Here is a 22,191-nt window from a genome sequence, read left to right on the forward strand (position 1 = left end):
CATGCATTGGATCAAACACATGCACATGAGCATCCATATACAGGACCCTACTAAGAGCTTTCCTGCGATCTCTTTCTTGGCATTCAGAGTAGGGCCAATTATAGCTTTAGCGCAAAGTGCTCAAACTTCCCAGCAACTGGGTTGCCCTGTGATAACACTCCATTATCACCCTGCTTATGTATAACGGTGTTTTCAGGGACAAGAGTCATCCCACAACATAACTCAGTGATACACCTAATGGCGCGATAGTGCAGCTTGTTCACAGTCTTGGAGAGTTCCCTTTAACAGGCAAGAGAGATGGCTCATGCAGCAGAAATCAGCAAATGGTGAGTGCACAGCATTTGTAAGGTACTTCCTACTTTCAGAGAAGATTGCAGTATACTTTATTTTGAGTTATGTTATTTCACATACATGAAGTGAATGTATCAGTGGTGCAGTATGAATGGAGTAAGGAATGAGTGGCAGGGTCCCACACTGGCTTGCAGAGACAGGTGGCCATCTGATGCTCTCAGAGCCAACAGCGGGATAAAGTGCCAATGCAGAAATTACTCGTGACGTCAGCAAAGTGATACGTACAGAAAGTACATTTGCTCTAGTGTGAATCAAGAAACTTATTTCTAAATATTAGTAAAACTTATCCAAGTTACCCAGGACCGGTACTTTTATCCTCCTATACTCCAAATTTTAGGTCAAAATTTGCATATTTTCATTTAAAAAACATCTACTTTATATTAAATTACTTAGAATATTAATAAAAATATTTTTTATCATCATACTCACTTATTATAAATTCATTATTTTTTAAATCAAAGGTGAATGTAAGAAAATAAATAAAATGAATTATGGTGAACGTAAGAAATCTATTCCTTACCTAATTACTTACAGTTCTACCATGTTCACAAGTAACTTTAATTGTCAGATAATATATTTCAAATTCTTTAAAAAACCAACAATATCCATCTCTTCAATATTTATCTTTATAAAATTCATGAACATTATTTTTCTCTAGAAAGTCACCACACTATTTAGCTGTTTGCTACTGTCCATTTAAAGGATATAAAATTTAATAGTAAAAAATGAAATTTTAAAAAAGTTTTCACAGAGTGAATTCCAGATCATGAAATTCATTGTTTCTATTTTTAAGTTTCTTCATTCCTTTCAGTTTCATCTGTTCTCTTTCAGTTACTTGTAAATCCAAATCAATAATCAAATTATAATATCTATCAAGTAAAATAATCTCAAACTCATTATTAAGCTCCATACATATCTAGTATTTAAATATTCTTATCCAGTTTAAGAATCATGAAAGAAGGTTGTATACGTGGAAGAACCCTGGAGATACTAAAAGGTATCAGATAGATTATATAATGGTAAGACAGAGATTTAGGAACCAGGTTTTAAGTTGTAAGACATTTCCAGGGGCAGATGTGGACTCTGACCACAATCTATTGGTTATGACCTGTAGATTAAAACTGAAGAAACTGCAAAAATGTGGGAAATTAAGGAGATGGGACCTGGATAAACTGAAAGAACCAGAGGTTGTACAGAGTTTCAGGGAGAGCATAAGGGAACAATTGACAGGAATAGGGGAAAGAAATACAGTAGAAGAAGAATGGGTAGCTCTGAGGGATGAAGTAGTGAAGGCAGCAGAGGATAAAGTAGGTAAAAAGACGAGGGCTGCTAGAAATCCTTGGGTAACAGAAGAAATATTGAATTTAATTGATGAAAGGAGAAAATATAAAAATGCAGTAAATGAAGCAGGCAAAAAGGAATACAAATGTCTCAAAAATGAGATCGACAGGAAGTGCAAAATGGCTAAACAGGGATGGCTAGAGGACAAATGTAAGGAAGTAGAAGCATATCTCACTAGGGGTAAGATAGATACTGCATACAGGAAAATTAGAGAGACCTTTGGAGAGAAGAGAACCACGTGTATGAATATCAAGAGCTCAGATGGCAACCCAGTTCTAAGCAAAGAAGGGAAGGCAGAAAGGTGGAAGGAGTATATAGAAGGTTTATACAAGGGTGATGTACTTGAGGACAATATTATGGAAATGGAAGAGGATGTAGATGAAGACGAAATTGGTGATACGATACCGCGTGAAGAGTTTGACAGAGCACTGAAAGACCTGAGTCGAAACAAGGCCCCCGGAGTAGACAACATTCCATTAGAACTACTGACGGCCTTGGGAGAGCCAGTCATGACAAAACTCTACCAGCTGGTGAGCAAGATGTATGAGACAGGCGAAATACCCTCAGACTTCAAGAAGAATATAATAATTCCCATCCCAAAGAAAGCAGGTGCTGACAGATGTGAAAATTACCGAATTATCAGTTTAATAAGTCACAGCTGCAAAATACTAACGTGAATTCTTTACAGACGAATGGAAAAACTGGTAGATGCGGACCTCGGGGAGGATCAGTTTGGATTCCGTCGAAATGTTGGAACACGTGAGGCAATACTGACCTTACGACTTATCTTAGAAGAAAGATTAAGAAAAGGCAAACCTACATTTCTAGCATTTGTAGACTTAGAGAAAGCTTTTGACAATGTTGACTGGAATACTCTTTTTCAAATTCTAAAGGTGGCAGGGGTAAAATACAGGGAGCGAAAGGCTATTTACAATTTGTACAGAAACCAGATGGCAGTCATAAGAGTCGAGGGGCATGAAAGGGAAGCAGTGGTTGGAAAAGGAGTGAGACAGGGTTGTAGCCTCTCCCCGATGTTATTCAATCTGTATATTGAGCAAGCAGTAAAGGAAACAAAAGAAAAAATTGGAGTAGGTATTAAAATTCATGGAGACGAAGTAAAAACTTTGAGGTTCGCCGATGACATTGTAATTCTGTCAGAGACGGCAAAGGACTTGGAAGAGCAGTTGAACGGTATGGACAGTGTCTTGAAAGGAGGATATAAGATGAACATCAACAAAAGCAAAACGAGGATAATGGAATGTAGTCAAATTATATCGGGTGATGCTGAGGGAATTAGATTAGGAAATGAGACACTTAAGGTAGTAAAGGAGTTTTGCTATTTAGGAAGTAAAATAACTGATGATGGTCGAAGTAGAGAGGATATAAAATGTAGACTGGCAATGGCAAGGAAAGCGTTTCTGAAGAAGAGAAATTTGTTAACATCGAATATAGATTTAAGTGTCAGGAAGTCATTTCTGAAAATATTTGTTTGGAGTGTAGCCATGTATGGAAGTGAAACATGGACGATAACTAGTTTGGACAAGAAGAGAATAGAAGCTTTCGAAATGTGGTGCTACAGAAGAATACTGAAGATAAGGTGGATAGATCACGTAACTAATGAGGAGGTATTGAATAGGATTGGGGAGAAGAGAAGTTTGTGGCACAACTTGACTAGAAGAAGGGATCGGTTGGTAGGACATGTTTTGAGGTATCAAAGGATCACAAATTTAGCATTGGAGGGCAGTGTGGAGGGTAAAAATCGTAGAGGGAGACCGAGAGATGAGTACACTAAGCAGATTCAGAAGGATGTAGGTTGCAGTAGGTACTGGGAGATGAAGAAGATTGCACAGGATAGAGTAGCATGGAGAGCTGCATCAAACCAGTCTCAGGACTGAAGACCACAACAACAACATCCAGTAATATTGTGCAACACATTTACCTCTAACTTATTTAATTTTTAAATCTCTTTTGGGACATTTGTGTTGCTGAGCATCTTGATTAGTCTCAATTTATATAGAAAAATTCTTATTAGACGTTTTATTATTTGTAATGTCTGTATGGAAATGTATCTATTTTATTTTCCAAAGCACATCTTTTGTCATCATGAGGACTGAACACTTTCTTGTTTATTTCAACTGTGTATATTTTGTTGTTTTTTTTTTTCACTTCAAATCATATTAATTTTTCTGTACTGTTCCCTATTGTTAAACAATCAATCATTATAATCTTCTAAGCTTATTCTAAGTTTAACAATACATTTTTTAACTCCTTTACATTTTTTTCTCTATTTTATTACCAACTTTATAACAATACATTTTTGCTCTCAATCCACAAAATTCTTCCATTATTTTCTCCATTGCATTCATCTTTCATTTTTCCTTAATCTTTATTTGTTACTTGTGGAATACCATAAATATTATTTTCAGGATACTCACTAGTATCAAATTTCTCAGTCATCATTTTCATGTCTTCACAGAGAGCTTCAGTTTTTATATTGTAGATTTAACTGTCTGTATCTGGATAACACAACTCAATATTTTCTCCATATTTTGGTTTCATTATTCTGTAGTGAAAATCGTACACAAGTTCTTTAGATAACCCAGTTATACTCATTCCAACACAGATTGTTTTATTAAACGTAATTTGTGTTTTATTCATAAGATTTTCACTAAATATCGTTCTTCCTTTAAAGTTTGGTTTAGCTATAATTTTATAATACTTATCTTCATCTAATACTAATTTTATATCAACTCTATTTCTAATATTTTCCACTGTCTTACCAAACACTGAATTATTCAACTATTTATAGAAATATTTTTGAAAATCTTTTTGGCTTTAGTTCTCATTTCTGTATTTAAATCTAAATACTACTTTAACCAATTTGATTATTTAAATTTTAAAACTCTATGTATTTTTGTTAATTTCATCTGGAATACTAAATATTGTTTAAGATTTCTATAGCGAACTACATATTTTTTTTTTTTTTTTTTTTTTTTTTTTATGATTCAGAGTTTTCAAAGACTTGCTTACTTTAGTTCCTGGCACAATTTCATTTTCAGGGGCTAATGATAAATCTTTATGTAGACCATGTAATTCTTTGGATATTCTAAATCTACTTCAAAAATATGTCCAATTTTAGCAGTATCTTATATTTCACTTATCCTAGTCAGTTTCTGACTATCTTACCCTGTCTCTTGATTGCTACTGAATGTATTAAAAACTTCTCTTATTTCGGCCTGCCTAATTGATTTTGGAAAATGTTAATTTGTCTGACCATCAGAACTTAACGCAGAAAGCCCTTTGTTTTTTGTAATCACCAAATTGTTTAAGATGGTAGTTGCTCCCTACAGCAATTCAAAATTAAAAAATATCTGAGAGCACAGTGCCTCGAGCTAGACAATGTCCAGATCCTACCTTGCATCATACCAGTTAGCATAGTCAAGACTTTCCAATACCATAGGAATTGTTTGGTAATGCTGTCGTCATAACAGCGATTTGTGAGTGAGTGACTGGTCCTGCTAAATTTCCTTGGCTTTTCCTTAATATTCTGAATAATTCCCACTTAAGATATTGTACTTTTCAAAATTCTTTGATTCCATAATGGACATTTCATGCACAAGATACTGCTACTTTCATCTTTCCCATTGCGAGCTATCTACATCAGCTACAATTATGGCAATGTAAGTATGTTCACTACAGCAATGCCTTGTCCGCATAACTGTAAAATGCTCCCTTTCTAAAAGAGTGGCAGCTTTCAAAATTATTCTCTTTTTTTTCAGCAAAAGATTTGTATTATCACTTCCTTTCGCTACTACATTAACTGACCCACTAACTGTCACAACCGAAGTCATGATTGTTAACACTCCTTCTCACATTGTCTCCTGGAAACCTCATCTATGTCACAGGAACCTCTTTAGATCACCAACAAAACAGGAAAAAATCTCTTGAACAGATTCAAAGCAACCGTTAGTGACACAAATCTGTGTTTTGTCATCATCTCAGTATCAAGCACGATGGGACAAACCACATAATCTATGAACAAGCTTGCGAGTATGTGTTACTTACGGTAGATCTAGAGATGAAAAAAATATGAAAGTGCACAAATGCACATTAAGCTGTTTTGTTTCTACTTCTGTAGTCACATGTTCAATTTTTCCTGTGAATCTACAATTTAATGCATTACTATGTGGCATCTATGTTTTAGTCTATTATCCATAACATCTCTAGATTTTGGCAGTATTCCCAATATTCCAGTTGTGCAGGACACTAGATTGGAACTAGATACAGTCCATCTGAGGTCAACAGTGCATAGTAGCTTACTATTTACTGACATTTTCGACAAGGTTGTTTTGCACACATTTTTAGCTTTGTTAAAATATGCTTTTCCCACAAATCAAACTGGATAAGACTGCAACTCATTTATATGTTTTAGTGGTGTAACCTTACATCGGTTAGAAGTTGTCACTTAGATCGATGTCTTGAAGCACAGTTCCACTGAAGGCTGACTGAAGTAGGCTGTGAATAGCAGTGAGGACATTGTGAGCAATCCATGAAGATCTTCATATTGCTAGTACAGATGAGAGTTGTCAATATTGCTGATGATGTTTGGCGCCTCATGACTGTTCACTCATTTTCGGGATCCATGCAAAGTGATTATGCTAAATCCTCACAACAGTCTGTTTTCATACTGATGAAGTAATCTAAATAGCCATCGCATACATATGAGATCGACATTGTAAGTTCAATTTTTCAATGCTAGGAAGGTAATTCCACACTTATATTTCATCTGGTTTTGTATTTCATGTTGTGAACTCTGCACTGATTATCATCAGAGCAATGGCAGAGAGCTAAACCAGTGTCATGTTTGCTCCATGGCATCATTCTCACTCCATGATGCTACACAAAGGGTAGTTGATGGTTCAGATCTCACTGGATTACCAATGTGTATCGCTTCATTTTTCTTCTCTGGAAACAGCCACAACAGAATTCAGTAACTAAATGTTACAAAAACCTTTGCATTGTGCCTGCTGAACATCAGCCTATTTTTATTTTTAATTCTTAACATTCTTTTGTAATGCAATAAACTTCATTCATTGTCAGTTTGTTACTGATACTATTATTATTGTCATCTGTTCACTCGCCAGAGCTTACCTATCCCTATTTTGTACCAATGCGCACGACTAGTTAATGTGAAAGAATGGAATATTGCATGTTCTTCCATCATAGAGTGCGTGACTTTAGAAAGTATCAGGAGATAATGCTGTGTAAAAAGCAAACAAACTCTTGCCTCACCTCAGAGCCTGTATACAACAAGCACAACAAATATTTGGCCACTTCACCGACTTATGCTACATAACCCTAATGTAAGATGAGACAGTGAGACAGAAAATTAAAATTCTGGGCTCTCGGAATAAAATACTTCACATAAGTTACAAGTGTCCTTATCTTTAACATTACACTATGAGGCTCAGCAACCAGTACTGCAATCAGATACATATACTTCCACTGAGAGGAGAAGGGTATCACCCGAGCCTCCTCCATTCATTTCCAACAGAAGAAGGCAGAGTGATAGTGAGTAGAGCTCGAAATTTCCGCACAAATGCAGCCTAAGATGTTGGAGACAGCAATGCAGTCTACAATGACATCATCTGCTAGTCAGCCTGGAAATTGAGGAATGGACCTTGGACTCAAAGAGCCACAGTAGGAGTAGGTAGGCCCATATGATGGAAGAGGGAGTTGAACTGTTAAAAGAACTAGTAAATGAAATCCAGCAAGCTTTTTTACTGTCCTGAAGAATGCGATGACACTGTGCATGCAACTGTTTATAACGAATAGTCCACAATTGTAGGATGAAGATTAAAAATTTGAAGAGCATGTCTCCGCATGCAAATTGCGTTGTGGCATGCCTTAGACCACAAAGGGACCTGGGCACGCCACGGTAAAGATGAAGTGCAAGTAATGGTACATTCTGTGGTTGTAAGAATAATGTTTAAAAGGTATGCTACCTGGTCATCACAACTGGGGAAATCCTGTTTGGTGAAGATGGCCAGGGAAGAGTACAGCCTCCATTCAACCTTAGAAAGCAGCCAATTGGGTTTACACATAGGTGGGGTAGGAGTCAGCAAATGGATAGCACACAAGAAATGGTTGCTTGAGTACATGTCAGAGACAACAGACCACTCGAGATAAGAAGCAAGCTGGGCAGTGCAGAATGACAGGTGCAAATGGAAGCATGTTTGCATGGAGTCTGGAAGAAACATGGGTGCTCCAGCGTTAAGACAGATCAGGTTGAACTGATTGAGACAGTCAGCCAGGACGACATTTTTTGGACAGGTTCTGGAAGAGCCGCAGAGGGGATGGTGTGCATTAAAGTCACTGAGCAGCAGGAAGGGGTGAAGGAGATGACCAATTAGCTGGAGGAAGTCCTCCTTTGTGACACTGAATCATGGACAGATGCAGACAGTACAAAGAGAAAAGGTGGAGCAAGGAAGGAAAATGTGGACTGCAACAGCTTGCAGTAGCCAGGTGTTCAGTGAGATGGTTTGACTATGAAAATCATCCCAGACGAGAAGCATGACTCCCCCATGAGATGAAATGCCATCCTCAGGGGGAAGGTCAAAGTGAACTGTAAGAAAATGTGGGAGGTCAAATCAGTCACAAGGACACAATGTTGTAATATGCAGGTACAAAACAAGGGGACACTGCAATTCCAGGAATAGCCGCAATTCCTCTTTGTTCTACATCGACACCTATATGATTACTCTGATATTCACAATTAAGTGCCTGGCAGAGTGTTCAATGAACCACCGTCAAGCTGTCTCTGTATCATTCCACTCTAAAATGGCATGCGGGAAAAATGAGCACTTAAATTTTTCTCTGCAAGCCCTGATTTCTCGTATTTTATCATGATGATAATTTCGATCTATGTAGGTGAGTGCCAACATAATGTTTTCACAATTGGAGGAGATAACGCCTTGGTTTTAATTATTGCCACTCGAATTCACGTATCATGTCTGTGGTACCATCTCCCCTATTTCGCGACAATACAAAATGAGTCACCCTTCCCTGAACTTTTTCAACATCATCTCTCAGTCCCACCTGATGTGGATCTCACACCACACAGCAATACTCCAGAACAGGGCAGACAAGAGTAGTGTAAGTATTCTCTTTAGTAGATATGTTGCAACTTTAAGTATTCTGCCAATGAATCACAGTCTTTGATATGCTCTACCCATAGAATTATCTATGTGATCGTTCCAATTTAGGTTATTTGTAATTGTAATCCTTAAGTATTTTGTTGAATTTACAGCTTTCAGATTTGTGTGACATGTCGCATAATCGAAATTTAGTGGATTTCTTTTAGTACTCATGTGAATAACTTCACACTTTTATTTATTCAGGGTCAATTTCCACTTTTCGCACCACACAGATATCTTATCTAAATCATTTTGCAATTTGTTTTGGTCATCTGGTGACTTTACAAGACGGTAAATGACAGCATCATTGCAAATAATCTAAGAGGGCTACTTAGATTGTCCCCTGTGTTGTTAATATACATCAGGAACAACAGAGGGCCTATAACACTTTCTTGGGGAATGCCGGATACTACTTCTGTTTTACTTGATGACTTTCCACCTATTACTACGATCTGTGACCTTTCTGACACAGCTGAGGCGACATTCCATAGGCACACAGTTTGGTTAGAAGGTGCTGGTGAGGAACAGTGTCAAATGCCTTCTGAAAATCTAAAAATATGGAATCAATTTGACATCCCCTGTCAGCAGCACTCATTACTTCATGAATATATAGAGCTACTTCACAAGAACAATGTTTCCTGAATCCATGCTGACTATGTATCAATAAATCATTTTCTTTGAGGTAATTCATAATGTTCGAACACAGTATATGTTCCAAAACCCTGCTGCAAATAGATGTTAGTGATATGGGCCTGCAATTCCACCATCACTCTTATTTCCCTGGTTCAGTATTGGTGTGACTTGAGCAATTTTCCAGTCTTTAGACATGGAACTTTCTGTGGCGAGCAGTTGTATATAATTGCTAAATATGGACCTATTGCATCAGCATACCCTGGAAGGAACATGAATGGCATTCAATCTGGACCAGAAGCCTTACCTTTATTAAGTAATTTAAGCTGCTTTGCTACACTGAGTATATCTACTTCTACGTTCCTCATCTTGGTAGTTGTTCTTGATTGGAATTCGGGAATATTTACTGCATCTTCTTTGGTGAAGGAGTTTCAGAAAACCGTGTTTAATAACTCTGCTGTAGTGGCACTATCATCAGTGAATTCTTTATATATGACCAGAATCTCTTTGGGTTTTCTGCCAGATTCTGAGGCAGAGTTTCGTTGTGAAAATTATTAAAAGCATCTCGCATTGAAGCACACGCTATATTTCAAACTTCTGCAAAACTTTGCCAATCTTCGGGATTTTGCATTGTTTTAAATTTGGCATGCTTTTTTTTGTTGTTTCTGCAACAGCAATCTGACCCGTTCTGTGAACCTTGGGAGATCAGTACCCTCACTTATTAATTTATGTGGTATATATCTCTCAATTGCCGTTGATACTATCTCTTTGAAATCATTCCACATCTTTTCTGTGCTTACATGATCAGATTAGAAGTAATAGAGACTGTCTCTTAAAAAGTTTCCCAACTTGGTAGAGCACAAGTGTCCCGTTCATCTCAAGTTGCTACCTCAATATGCTACCTCAAATTGGCCTACAAAATCTACGTAAGCTACAGCGCATGCACGTTGAGAGAGTTTTTCAACATTCTCCCACTCTCTTTGCACAAACCATTTGTTATTGAGAAAAAAATGAACAGGAACTTTTTCTATAGGAAACTTAAAATAGTTTAATTTTGTACTGCGACACTTTTTCGCTGGAGGGTGTGGTTTTTGAGTTATTCAAGAAAAACGTACAAGAGTGATATTAAACATGTTCTATCTCGGAAACCATTTGGAATAGGACATACGTCCACACAAAGTTTTTTGTTCAGAATCACTAATATTATCACCCCTCAAAGCATGTACCTTTCCTCCTGAATCACCCTATATTTGCTCAGTAAGGGTGACAGGATACAAATTTCAGAATATCTCAGCAGTTAGCATCAAATGTTTGGTGATGAGGACGAAGATGTGAAGAACAAATGGAAAAAATTCAAAGGCATCGTTCAATATGTCCTAGACAAGTATGTTCCAAGTAAGGTTTTAAGGGATGGGAAAGATCCACCATGGGTTTTAATAGTCGTGTTAGGAAGGTGCTATGTAAACAAAGAGCATTTCATTTCAGATTCAAGAGGAGTGAAAACCTAGCTGACAAACAAAAGCAGAATGAAGCAAAAATGAGTCTAAGGAGAGCAATGAGAGAAGTGTTCAATGAATTTGAAAGTAAGATGTTGTCAACTGACCCGAGTAAAAACCCTACGAGATTTTGGTCATATTTGAAATCAGTAAGTGGGTCAAAATCATCTATTCATTCTCTCAGCGACCACACTGTCATCAAAACGGAAGGTAACACAAAGAAAGCCAAAATACTGGATTCAGTCTTCCGAAGTTGTTTCACTGCGGAAGATCGTAACACTGTTCCTCCTTTCAATCATTGTACGAATGTTGAAATGGCAGACGGGAGATATTGAGATAAACAATTGCAGAATTGAAAAGCAGTTACAATTGCTTAGTAGTGGAATGGTGTCAAGACCAGATGAGATACCTATAAGATTCTATAAAGATTATGTGAAAGAACTTGCCCCCTTCTAACGGTAATTTATCGTTGATCGCTTGAGCAAGGAAAGATACCTAACAATTGGAAAAAGTGCAGGACATATTGTTTTTAATAAATGCCGTAATACAGATCCACCCAATGACAGATCTATATTGCTGACATCAATCTGTTGTAGAATTATGGAACATGTTTTATGATCAATAATTATGACATTTTTGGAAACTGAACATCTTCTGTACAAAAATCAACATAGATTCCACAAACAGAGATCCTGCAAAAATCAGCTTGCTCTGTTCCTCCATGAGATCCACAGCGTAGTGGACAATGGCACTGAGGCTGATACCGTGTTCCTAGATTTCAGTAAGGCACCTGACACTGTCCCGCATTGCCGTTTAATGAACAAAATACGAGCTTACGGAGTATCAGAGCAGATATGCAATTGGATTCAAGACTTTCTTGCAGAGAGAACTTAACACTTCGACAGATATAAAGGTAATACCTGGAGTACTACAGGGAAGTGCGAAAGGACCATTGCTGTTTACCATACAAATAAATGATCTAGTAGAAAGTGTCGGTTGCTTTTTAAGGCTATTCGCAGATGACACAGTTGTCTATAGCAAAGTAGCAACTCCACAAAATAAGAATTTTCAGAACGACCTGCAGAGAATTGATGAATTGTGCAGGCTCTGGCAGTTGATCCTGAACATAAATAAATATAACATATTGTGCATACATATGAAAAAATCCACTACTGTACAGCTAAACTGTTGATGACAAACAGTTGGAGACAGCATCTGCCATAAAATATCCGTGCGTAACTATCCAGAGCGATCATAAGAGGAATGACCACATAAAACAGATAGTGGGACAAACAGAGACCAGGCTCAGATTCATCAGAAGAATCTTAACGAAATGTAACCCATCATTGAAAAAAGTGGCAAATAAGGCACTTGTTTGCCTGATTCTTGAATATTGTTCATCTATCCGTGATTCCTATCAGATTGGACTGGTAGAGGAGATAGAGAAGATCAAACGAATAGAGGTGCGTTTCATCACGAGATTGTTTAGCTGGCGAGAGAGATAAACAAACTCCACTGGCAGATGTTAAAGAGAGGCATTGTGCATCATGGAGAGATTTACTATAGAAATTTCAGGATAGCACTTTTCAGGAGGAGTCAGACAACAAATTACTTCCCCCCGTCCCCTCTCCCCCATATACATCTCGCATATTGAGCACAAGGAGAAAATTCAATAAATTAGAGCCAATACAGAGGCTTACCAGCAATCATTCTCCACATGCAGTATTCGCGAGTGGAACGGGGTTGGAGGGATTAGATAGTGGTACCAAAGTACTGTCCCGCACACACCATTACGTGGCTCGTGAAGTATGATGTAGGTAGGAGATGGAGAATGAAGAAAGAACAGAAGAGGCACTGTTCTGATGTCAGGCTACTGAAAATTCAGAACACATTTCCAGAAATAACCCAGACGTGTTCCCCACATGAGGGGAAAAAGAACAGCATGAGGACAGACATGCAGCACAGAAGGGAAAAAAAATACTGCAAAGGCTGGGCCCCCATGGCAGCCAGGCACGAGCTCACCAGAGTGCTGAGCCCTGGGGAGGCAAGGGGGGGGGGGGGGGGGGGGGTTCAGGTATGTGGGTCATTGTGCTTGGCTACACACAAATTTTCTTTCTTACTGTATATAACTTATTATTCTGAACCATGGCCCATATCACAATGCTTTATGTGCTGTTGGTGTGTTTAACATCTGCTACTGCATGTTGAGCTACTGGCTAACATCCATCCCCACTGTAATGTTACACATTCAGACACACTATTCATCTGTCTAGGGTTGGCACTGAGGAGTTGTGAGTAAGCTTATTTGGCTGAGTGCAAGTCAGCAGTGTGAGGAGGCCACTCAGCTGCTCCAGGTGAGCTCAGGTAAAAAGGCAGTCAGTGAGTGCTCAGATATGGAAAATTTGGACAGTGATTGCTCGTATTGCAGGAGTGCAGGAGATGTACCAGTGACGGCAGTGTTTAAGGCAGTCAGAAATCTACTTACAACTCACAGAAGTTCAATAATAAATCACAGTTCCATAGTCACGCACATCTGAATACATTTGCAGTCTCAGAAAAGTGAAGCACATCAAATGAAACAATAACATATCTTAAAACCTACAAAAGTGAATAATTCATAGTTACCAAATATCTACACAATGAAACTCAAAACTAACCACTTTTAAATGATTTCAACAGTGTCTCAGATCATAGCACAGCACTTTAGCTATCATCCCTCAAAGCTTAACATCTGTATCTATTTTATTTATTGATGTATTATGCTTTTATATCTTTTTCATTATGAAAACATCTGTCAGAACATTGTATTCTGCACAATAAGGCAGCAATTGAATGCAGCATGAATGGCAAATGTTTTGTCATATTTGTGTAGTCATTTAATAAGTATTTTACTACTTTTGCCAATAACTTAATTTAAATGTTGATGATAGTTGATACTAAAAACCACTGTAACTTAAAAGTGATCACTTGCATGTATTCACTGACACCATAATTGAAAAGAGTGCCAGAAGATGCTTATGTAAAGATGGCCTAAGGAATTGTTTAATTGATACTTTACTGTCATTTAATGTGAACACACATGTGCAAGAATGCTGGCTTGTTCATTTATGAATGAACTATTATTTTATCTGATTGTGGCCAAATATTTGTGACATTCTTTTTATTAAAAATTGTTACAATTTATTATTTTAGAGCTGAAAGTGGTCAAGTTTAGTCAGCCTACAGAACATAAGAATAATGTATTTTTCGTGAATGTGGCCTTCAGCCAATGAGAATTAGCCAGTGGCGGTACAGTACTGGAATCAAGTGAAGATGGGCACTTTTTGAGTGGTGCTCTCAAGGGAGTGATTAAGGACTTTTACATTGAGGTACCATTTGATACTGTTGTGTAGTTGATAAATTCTGGGCTATAAATGTCTGCTAGACTACTTTAACTTTCAATGGGACTTTAACTTTCATAAAGTCTGAAGATGCCCCAGTTCAGAACTTCGACTTTTTCTCCCTGTATTATAGAATTAAAACTAGACACAGTATGAGTATCTATTCCTTATCTCTTGTGTGTTTATGCATAAATCATTATTCAGAATCATGAATTATTTTGAGCTAATGACTATTTCATTTACTGTGATCACAAAACGAACTTAAGTTTTTTGCATTTCTTGGATGACTATTTACCGTGAGGGTTCTGATACCATTCTTGTAACACAATTACCTTCATTACATTTTAATAAGGTTATCTTTCTGACTGTTGTATAACTGGTAATGGTAGGACCACTTACCGTTTATTTGAGATTTGTTACTGGAATAAACATTATTTAATGTAATTCTCTGGTGTCATCTTCATAAATTTCAGACATTAGAATAAAACCCTTTTACTAATTATTTCTTATCTTTTATTTAATATTTCTGATTATTTTATTAATCTATAATTCTAACCAATGCATTTACAATTTGACAGCAATATCACAGGTACATGTTATTATTTGCACCGAGTTTAGGTGCAGGGCATGACAGAAGATCTGCGAATTTATTGAGACATTCTTTTTAAACAGAGCTATGCATAGCCCAATTACTTAAGTATCTCAATACCGATTTTTTTTTTTCAAAATTTAAAAAAACATTTTCATGTGACAATGTCAGCACTGTAAGTGTTGCAAGTAACAGTTATGGCTGAAGAACAGCAGGTGTTGGGATATGCCTATTTCTGCGCACGTCAACAGCTTGTGCATCACAAACAATAAAGTCACTTCTAAACACTGACAGCCATGCTGGAGGATAGTTGTTTGGTCTCTTTATACCCCAAACCCACCAACCAACCATACTGAAGGATATTATATCAAGTTATCTGATACACATATTCTACTTTTTTTTCTTCACCTTCCAAATAAGTGTGTGGTGCTGCACAGATTAACAATTGAGGACAGTTTATAAGAGATGTGACCACACTTGATCCCTCATGAGAAATGTCAATGTCATAAAAAGTGTATGCCAAATGATACTTTTTCACGGGTGGACAAACATTCATTTCTTATTGTGTTGTGATGAATGTATTTGTCAATGAGTGTCCACTGTTTGCCAAGTGGACAGAAATTCGTGAGCTGCCCATATCAAGAGATGACATTTGCATACTGCAAAACTTTATTCATTAGGCAAGGTGATTAGAGGAAATTGACTTAGTGTAGTCCAAATTTATTTTTGCTTTCTCTTATTTCAACAGATGAACAATTTTATCAAAGCTTAGTGTGACCTATTTTAAAGTGTGCCTTCTTCCCAACTTTGTGGAAAAGAAATATTAATTATATTGAAGCTGGAAAATGTTGCCATATCATAAATTTTGTACAACTGGGGTACAAACAGAAAGAAAAATAAATGTAGACATCACTCCATTGCAAGAATGCTTGCTGTTGGTTGAAAAGGAGCCTACGGCTGAGTGTGTCGCAGCAGAACAGCACATGGAAATCACAGATACTGATCAACAGCAGTCATCAAATCGTGTGCATATGTGCGTATTGCCATGTTTTCTGCTGTGCTGTTTGTAATGTTAAGCTGAAACACAGTACACAAAATCAAAAATTTACGATACAAAAATACTGTACAATACCTTTCTGCTGCACTGTGATTATGTGTCAACGTAGCTTCATCCTTGAGCTCCTGAAAGAAGGATGGAGAACATCTGTAATAATAATAAATAACAATAATAACAACAATAATAATGACAATAATCACAACAACACCTGTGTGGAGTTGCCATTCTGCCATCAGGCACGTCCCAAGATAAAAGATGGAGAAATATTGATCAGATATGGAGGGCATCAAAGAAAAAAAAATATCTTGGGTGGACCAAAACTGCCATCCGTAGATCATGTCTCTATCACATGTTGATGTCGGTGTTCAGCAGCACCTGCACCACGTTATAGATGCAGCTGAGTAGTCAAATTTGGAGCCTACAACCTAAGAAGTTATTTCAGTATCATAACAGCAAAGTGTTCCTAAAGCTATTAAGCATGCTGACAATGTCTCCGACAGATGCAACTACTGATAAGGTGATAAGTAACAAGGTAAAACCATCAATACAAGTCACGCATCTGTGCATTTTGGTTTTGGGGAGCCCAAAACAACACGCAAGGACGATTCGGACCACTGTTGTAAATACAATCACAAAATTAAAACCCAAAATAAGCCATTGGCTTGGAACATTAAGAGCTGACTGTACAAAGCAGTTCATTCGTTTTTTTATTCTTTATTTTTATTTTTTTTATCATCACTCTACTGATTGGTTTGACGCGGCCCGCCACGAATTCCTTTCCTGTGTTAACCTCTTCATCTCAGAGTAGCACTTGCAACCTACATCCTCAATTATTTGCTTGATGTATTCCAATCTCTGTCTTCGTCTACAGTTTTTGCCCTCTACAGCTCCTTCTAGTACCATGGAAGTCATTCCCTAATGTCTTAGCAGATGTCCAATCATCCTGTCCCTTCTCCTTATCAGTGTTTTCAACATATTTCTTTCCTCTCCAATTCTGCGTAGAACCTCCTCATTCCTTACCTTATCAGTCCACCTAATTTTCAACATTCGTCTATAGAACCACATCTCAAATGCTTCGATTCTCTTCTGTTCCGGTTTTCCCACAGTCCATGTTTCACTACCATACAATGCTGTACTCCAGACGTATATCCTCAGAAATTTCTTCCTCAAATTAAGGCCGGTATTCGATATTAGTAGACTTCTCTTGGCCAGAAATGCCTTTTTTGCCATAGCGAGTCTGCTTTTGATGTCCTCCTTGCTCCGTCCGTCATTGTTTATTTTACTGCCTAGGTAGCAGAATTCCATAACTTCACTGATTTCATGACCATCAATCCTGATGTTAAGTTTCTCTCTGTTCTCATTTCTACTACTTCTCATTACCTTCGTCTTTCTCTGATTTACTCTTAAACCATACTGTGTACTCATTACACTGTTCATTCCGTTCAGCAGATCATTTAATTCTTCTTCATTTTCACTCAGGATAGCAATGTCACCAGCGAATCGTATCATTGATATCCTTTCAAAATGTATTTCAATTCCACTCCTGAACCTTTCTTTAATTTCCATCATTGCTTCCTCAATGTACATATTCAAGAGTAGGGGCGAAAGGCTACAGCCTTGTCTTACTCCCTTCTTAATACGAGCACTTCGTTCTTGATCGTCCACTCTTATTATTCCCTCTTGGTTGTTGTACATATTGTATATGACCCGTCTCTCCCTATAGCTTACCCCAATTTTATTAAGAATCTTGAACAGCTTGCACCCTTTTATATTGTCAAACGCTTTTTCCAGGTCGACAAATTCTATGAACATGTCTTGATTTTTCTTTAGCCTTGCTTCCATTATTAGCTGTAACGTCAGAATTGCCTCTCTCGTGCCTTTACTTTTCCTAAAGCCAAACTGATCGTCACCTAGCGCATTCTCAATTTTCTTTTCCATTCTTCTGTATATTATTCTTGTAAGCAGCTTCGATGCATAAGCTGTCAAGCTGATTGTGCGATAATTCTCGCACTTGTCAGCTCTTGCCGTCTTCGGAATTGCGTGGATGATGCTTTTCCAAAAGTCAGATGGTATGTCGCCAGAGTCATATATTCTACACACCAGCGTGAATAGTCGTTTTGTTGCCACTTCCCCTAATGATTTTAGAAATTCTGATGGAATGTTATCTATCCCTTCTGCCTTATTTGACCATAAGGCCTCCAAAGCTCTTTTGAATTCCGATTCTAATACTGGATCCCCTATCTCTTCTAAATCGACTCCTGTTTCTTCTTCTATCACATCAGACAAATCTTCACCCTCATAGATGCTTTCAATGTATTCTTTCCACCTATCTGCTCTCTCCTCTGCATTTAACAGTGGAATTCCCGTTGCACTCTTAATGTTACCACCATTGCTTTTAATGTCACCAAAGATTGTTTTGACTTTCCTGCATGCTGAGTCTGTCCTTCCGACAATCATATCTTTTTTGATGTCTTCACATTTTTCCTGTAGTCATTTCGTCTTAGCTTCCCTGCACTTCCTATTTATTTCATTCCTCAGTGAATTGTATTTCTGTATTCCTGATTTTCCCAGAACATGTTTGTACTTCCTCCTTTCATCAATCAACTGAAGTATTTCTTCTGTTACCCATGGTTTCTTCGCAGCTACCTTCTTTGTACCTATGTTTTCCTTCCCAACTTCTGTGATGGCCCTTTTTAGAAACGTCCATTCCTCTTCAACTGTGTTGCCTTCTGCGCTATTCCTTATTGCTGTATCTATAGCGTTAGAGAACTTCAAACGTATCTAGTCATTCCTTAGAACTTCCGTATCCCACTTCTTAGCGTATTGATTCTTCCTGACTAATGTCTTGAACTTCAGCCTACTCTTCATCACTATTATATTGTGATCTGAGTCTATGTCTGCTCCTGGGTACGCCTTACAATCCAGTATCTGATTTCGGAATCTCTGTCTGATCATGATGTAATCTAATTGAAATCTTTCCGTATCTCTCGGCCTTCTCCAAGTATACCTCCTCCTCTTGTGATTCTTGAACAGGGTACTATTACTAGCTGAAACTTGTTACAGAACTCAATTAGTCTTCCTCCTCTTTCATTCCTTGTCCCAAGCCCATATTCTCCTGTAACCTTTTCTTCTACTCCTTCCCCTACAACTGCATTCCAGTCATCCATGACTATTAGATTTTCGTCCCCCTTTACATACTGCATTACCCTTTCAATATCCTCATACACTTTCTCTATCTGTTCATCTTCAGCTTGCAACGTCGGCATGTATACCTGAACTATCGTTGTCGGTGTTGGTCTGCTGTCGATTCTGATTAGAACAACCCGGTCACTGAACTGTTCACAGTAACACACCCTCTGCCCTACCTTTCTATTCATAACGAATCCTACAACTGTTGTACCATTTTCTGCTGCTGTTGATATTACCCGATACTCATCTGACCAGAAATCCTTGTCTTCCTTCCACTTCACTTCACTTCACTTCGCCTTTGCATTTCCCTTTTCAGATTTTCTAGTTTCCCTACCACATTCAAGCTTCTGACATTCCACACCCTGACTCATGGAACATTATCCTTTCGTTGATTATTCAATCTTTTTCTCATGGTAACCTCCCCCTTGGCAGTCCCCTCCCGGAGATCCGAATGGGGAACTATTCCGGAATCTTTTGCCAATGGAGAGATCATCATGACACTTCTTCAACTACAGGCCACATGTCCTGTGGATACACGTTATATGTCTTTAATGCAGTGGTTTCCATTGCGTTCTGCATCCTCATGTCATTGATCATTGCTGATTCTTCCACCTTTAGGGGCAATTTCCCACCCCCAGGACAAGAGAGTGCCCTGAACCTCTATCCGCTCCTCCGCCCTCTTTGACAAGGCCGTTGGCAGAATGAGGCTGACTTCTTATGCCCGAAGTCTTCGGCCGCCAATGCTGATTATTTATCAAAATTTAGGCAGTGGCGGGGATCGAACCCGGGACCGAAGACGTTTTGATTATGAATCGAAGACACTACCCCTAGACCACGGTTGATTCTAGACAAGCACAAAAAATGAATTTTGATCTAGCTTGCCTTGGAAACCTGCATCGCATAAACATTACTCTGTGATTGCTTCACTGTAAACTAGGATCAACAGTAACTAGCAACATTTTGCAAAATGAATCAAGTTCAGTTGCAGTCATTATGTAACAATCTAGTGAAACTACAAAAGAATAGATTTTGTTTAACTCAAGTACAAGCTGAAGTTAAATATGAAATAAAGTGCTGTTAACACTCCCACACTGATGATGTTAGAAATGATTTTTTTGATTTTTTAAGTTATGTCCAAGACAATACTGGTGATGTAGATAATGACTACAGTTAATTGCTCCAATAACAATTCTTGATGGACAGTATGACTGGGAAATTCGAACTACTTGCAGCAAACAGTTAAGTTTATGGAGATCGACTACATTCAATAATGACTGAACATCTGTTACAAAAATGGCTCTACGCTTGAACAGCAGTAACTACATGTCATATTAACTTTTAATCTATTGAACAACTGCACATCAATTAATGAACAGAAATAGTATGAACGTGTAAGACAATTATTAATGTCATGTTTACAGGCCAATTACAGAATTAAGTTGTCTTGGAAGCTTAGTGATTACATACTGAACTAGAGTGCCAATGGAACAGTGGGTGAATATGGGTCAGACCCAGGATCCCCCCCCACACACACACACCTCTGACAATGCTGGTTAATCTGCAAAACATCAAGCTGCAACGCACTGCATCATTGTACATATTAAACTGTTGGTCCCCAAATAGCTGGATATCAGATGTCTGAGAAAGGCAATTATCATATCAATGAACAACTGTAGTTGTAAGACCAACCTTCTAGTAGGCAGCAAACAACATAAATGTGCTGTCTGTGTTAATGATTTCTTTAGCAATGAGTAACAATGGCGTTAATATCTCCTAAATATTAAAAAGCACCTTCAGCAAATGCTGAAAGTATAACACGATGCCACAGTCATCTAAAGTGGCCCGAAACACAATAGTGCAGCTGGATGTGCCTCCTAATGGAAAATGGTAGGCAGCCAAAAATTATCAACTGTGAAACGATATATTCTCTAGAATATTAGTTACAAAGATAACAATGACAACTCTATGTTTTGAAACCATACCACCGGACAATGAAACATACTTTTTCCTAGCATTAAGGGCCACTGCAATGGCCAGCACTCCATGTTCAAGAGCCTTAGTGCTGAGAATTATACAGTTTCTGCAGTATAGATGGCATGTTCATTGACCACACCTGATGTACCGTGAGCTGCTCTCACCTATGCAAGATAGAGAGTACTTTTAAACCTTCCATCAGGGCGAGCTCACTATCGGTCACTTGCTCTTCTCCATTGGGTGCTGCCAAACATACTTGCACCAGCGCCGATGTGATCTAACTGCATGTAACACTGATTGGCCATCTTTTTAAGCAACCATGCTCAGCGTTTCACCCTGAGGTTTAGTGCGTTGACAGACTTATCAACATTAACACACAAGACTATAGTGAGGACAATATGTCAACGTACCATGACACTATTAAACATTACTGTGTGTCAGAGACTTAAGTACGTGTTTCAGCATTCAAGAATACTTGTTACAATCAAGAACTTTATTCTCTCTGAATGTAGCTCAGTACCACAGAAGAACCTATGACAATTCAAGTTACATATATCTCAACTCCTAATGTATACAGTGGAAATAAACGTATTAATGAGTTATCTTCTTGTACACATCTACCTGTGTTTGTTGGCCACCTCCTTTACCAGTACAACTGTTTCTTTTCATTTGTTTTGCAGTTACCTACATCTACATTTTTTAGCTGTGGAGAAGTTTCTTTAAGAAGCTTGAAAGGCTTCATCTACTTATTTTACTCCATCTTTACAAAATGAAACTTTCAATAATAAATATTCTGTATCTATGATGTAAGATTAATTTCTGCAGTCAAAGAGCAATAGCCATGTCAATGGTTGATTTAGAGGTGTTGCCAAGTGTGTCTCATTCAGTTGTTCTATGTCCAGTGTTACACAAGATAAGTCATGAGCTGTATTCATTTTCTGAATACAACGGGGAACTCACATGCTGGGCCTCTACAGTTTCCTTCATA

At 37.9% G+C, this 22,191-nt stretch overlaps 1 protein-coding gene across 11 annotated transcripts in view; it reads right to left on the reverse strand.

Annotated features, from left to right (window-relative positions):
- LOC126291722 (uncharacterized) overlaps positions 1-22,191 on the reverse strand; it is a 144,283-nt gene that overhangs the window by 44,637 nt on the left and 77,455 nt on the right. For all 11 annotated transcript variants that reach the window (XM_049985384.1, XM_049985382.1, XM_049985381.1 and 8 more), the window contains one exon: positions 16,116-16,165. In XM_049985384.1, the coding sequence (XP_049841341.1) occupies positions 16,116-16,165 (50 nt within the window). The remainder of the gene's footprint in view (positions 1-16,115; positions 16,166-22,191) is intronic.

Source organism: Schistocerca gregaria, chromosome 9 (assembly GCF_023897955.1).
Source record: "Schistocerca gregaria isolate iqSchGreg1 chromosome 9, iqSchGreg1.2, whole genome shotgun sequence".
NCBI classification, from domain to species: Eukaryota; Metazoa; Arthropoda; class Insecta; order Orthoptera; family Acrididae; genus Schistocerca; species Schistocerca gregaria.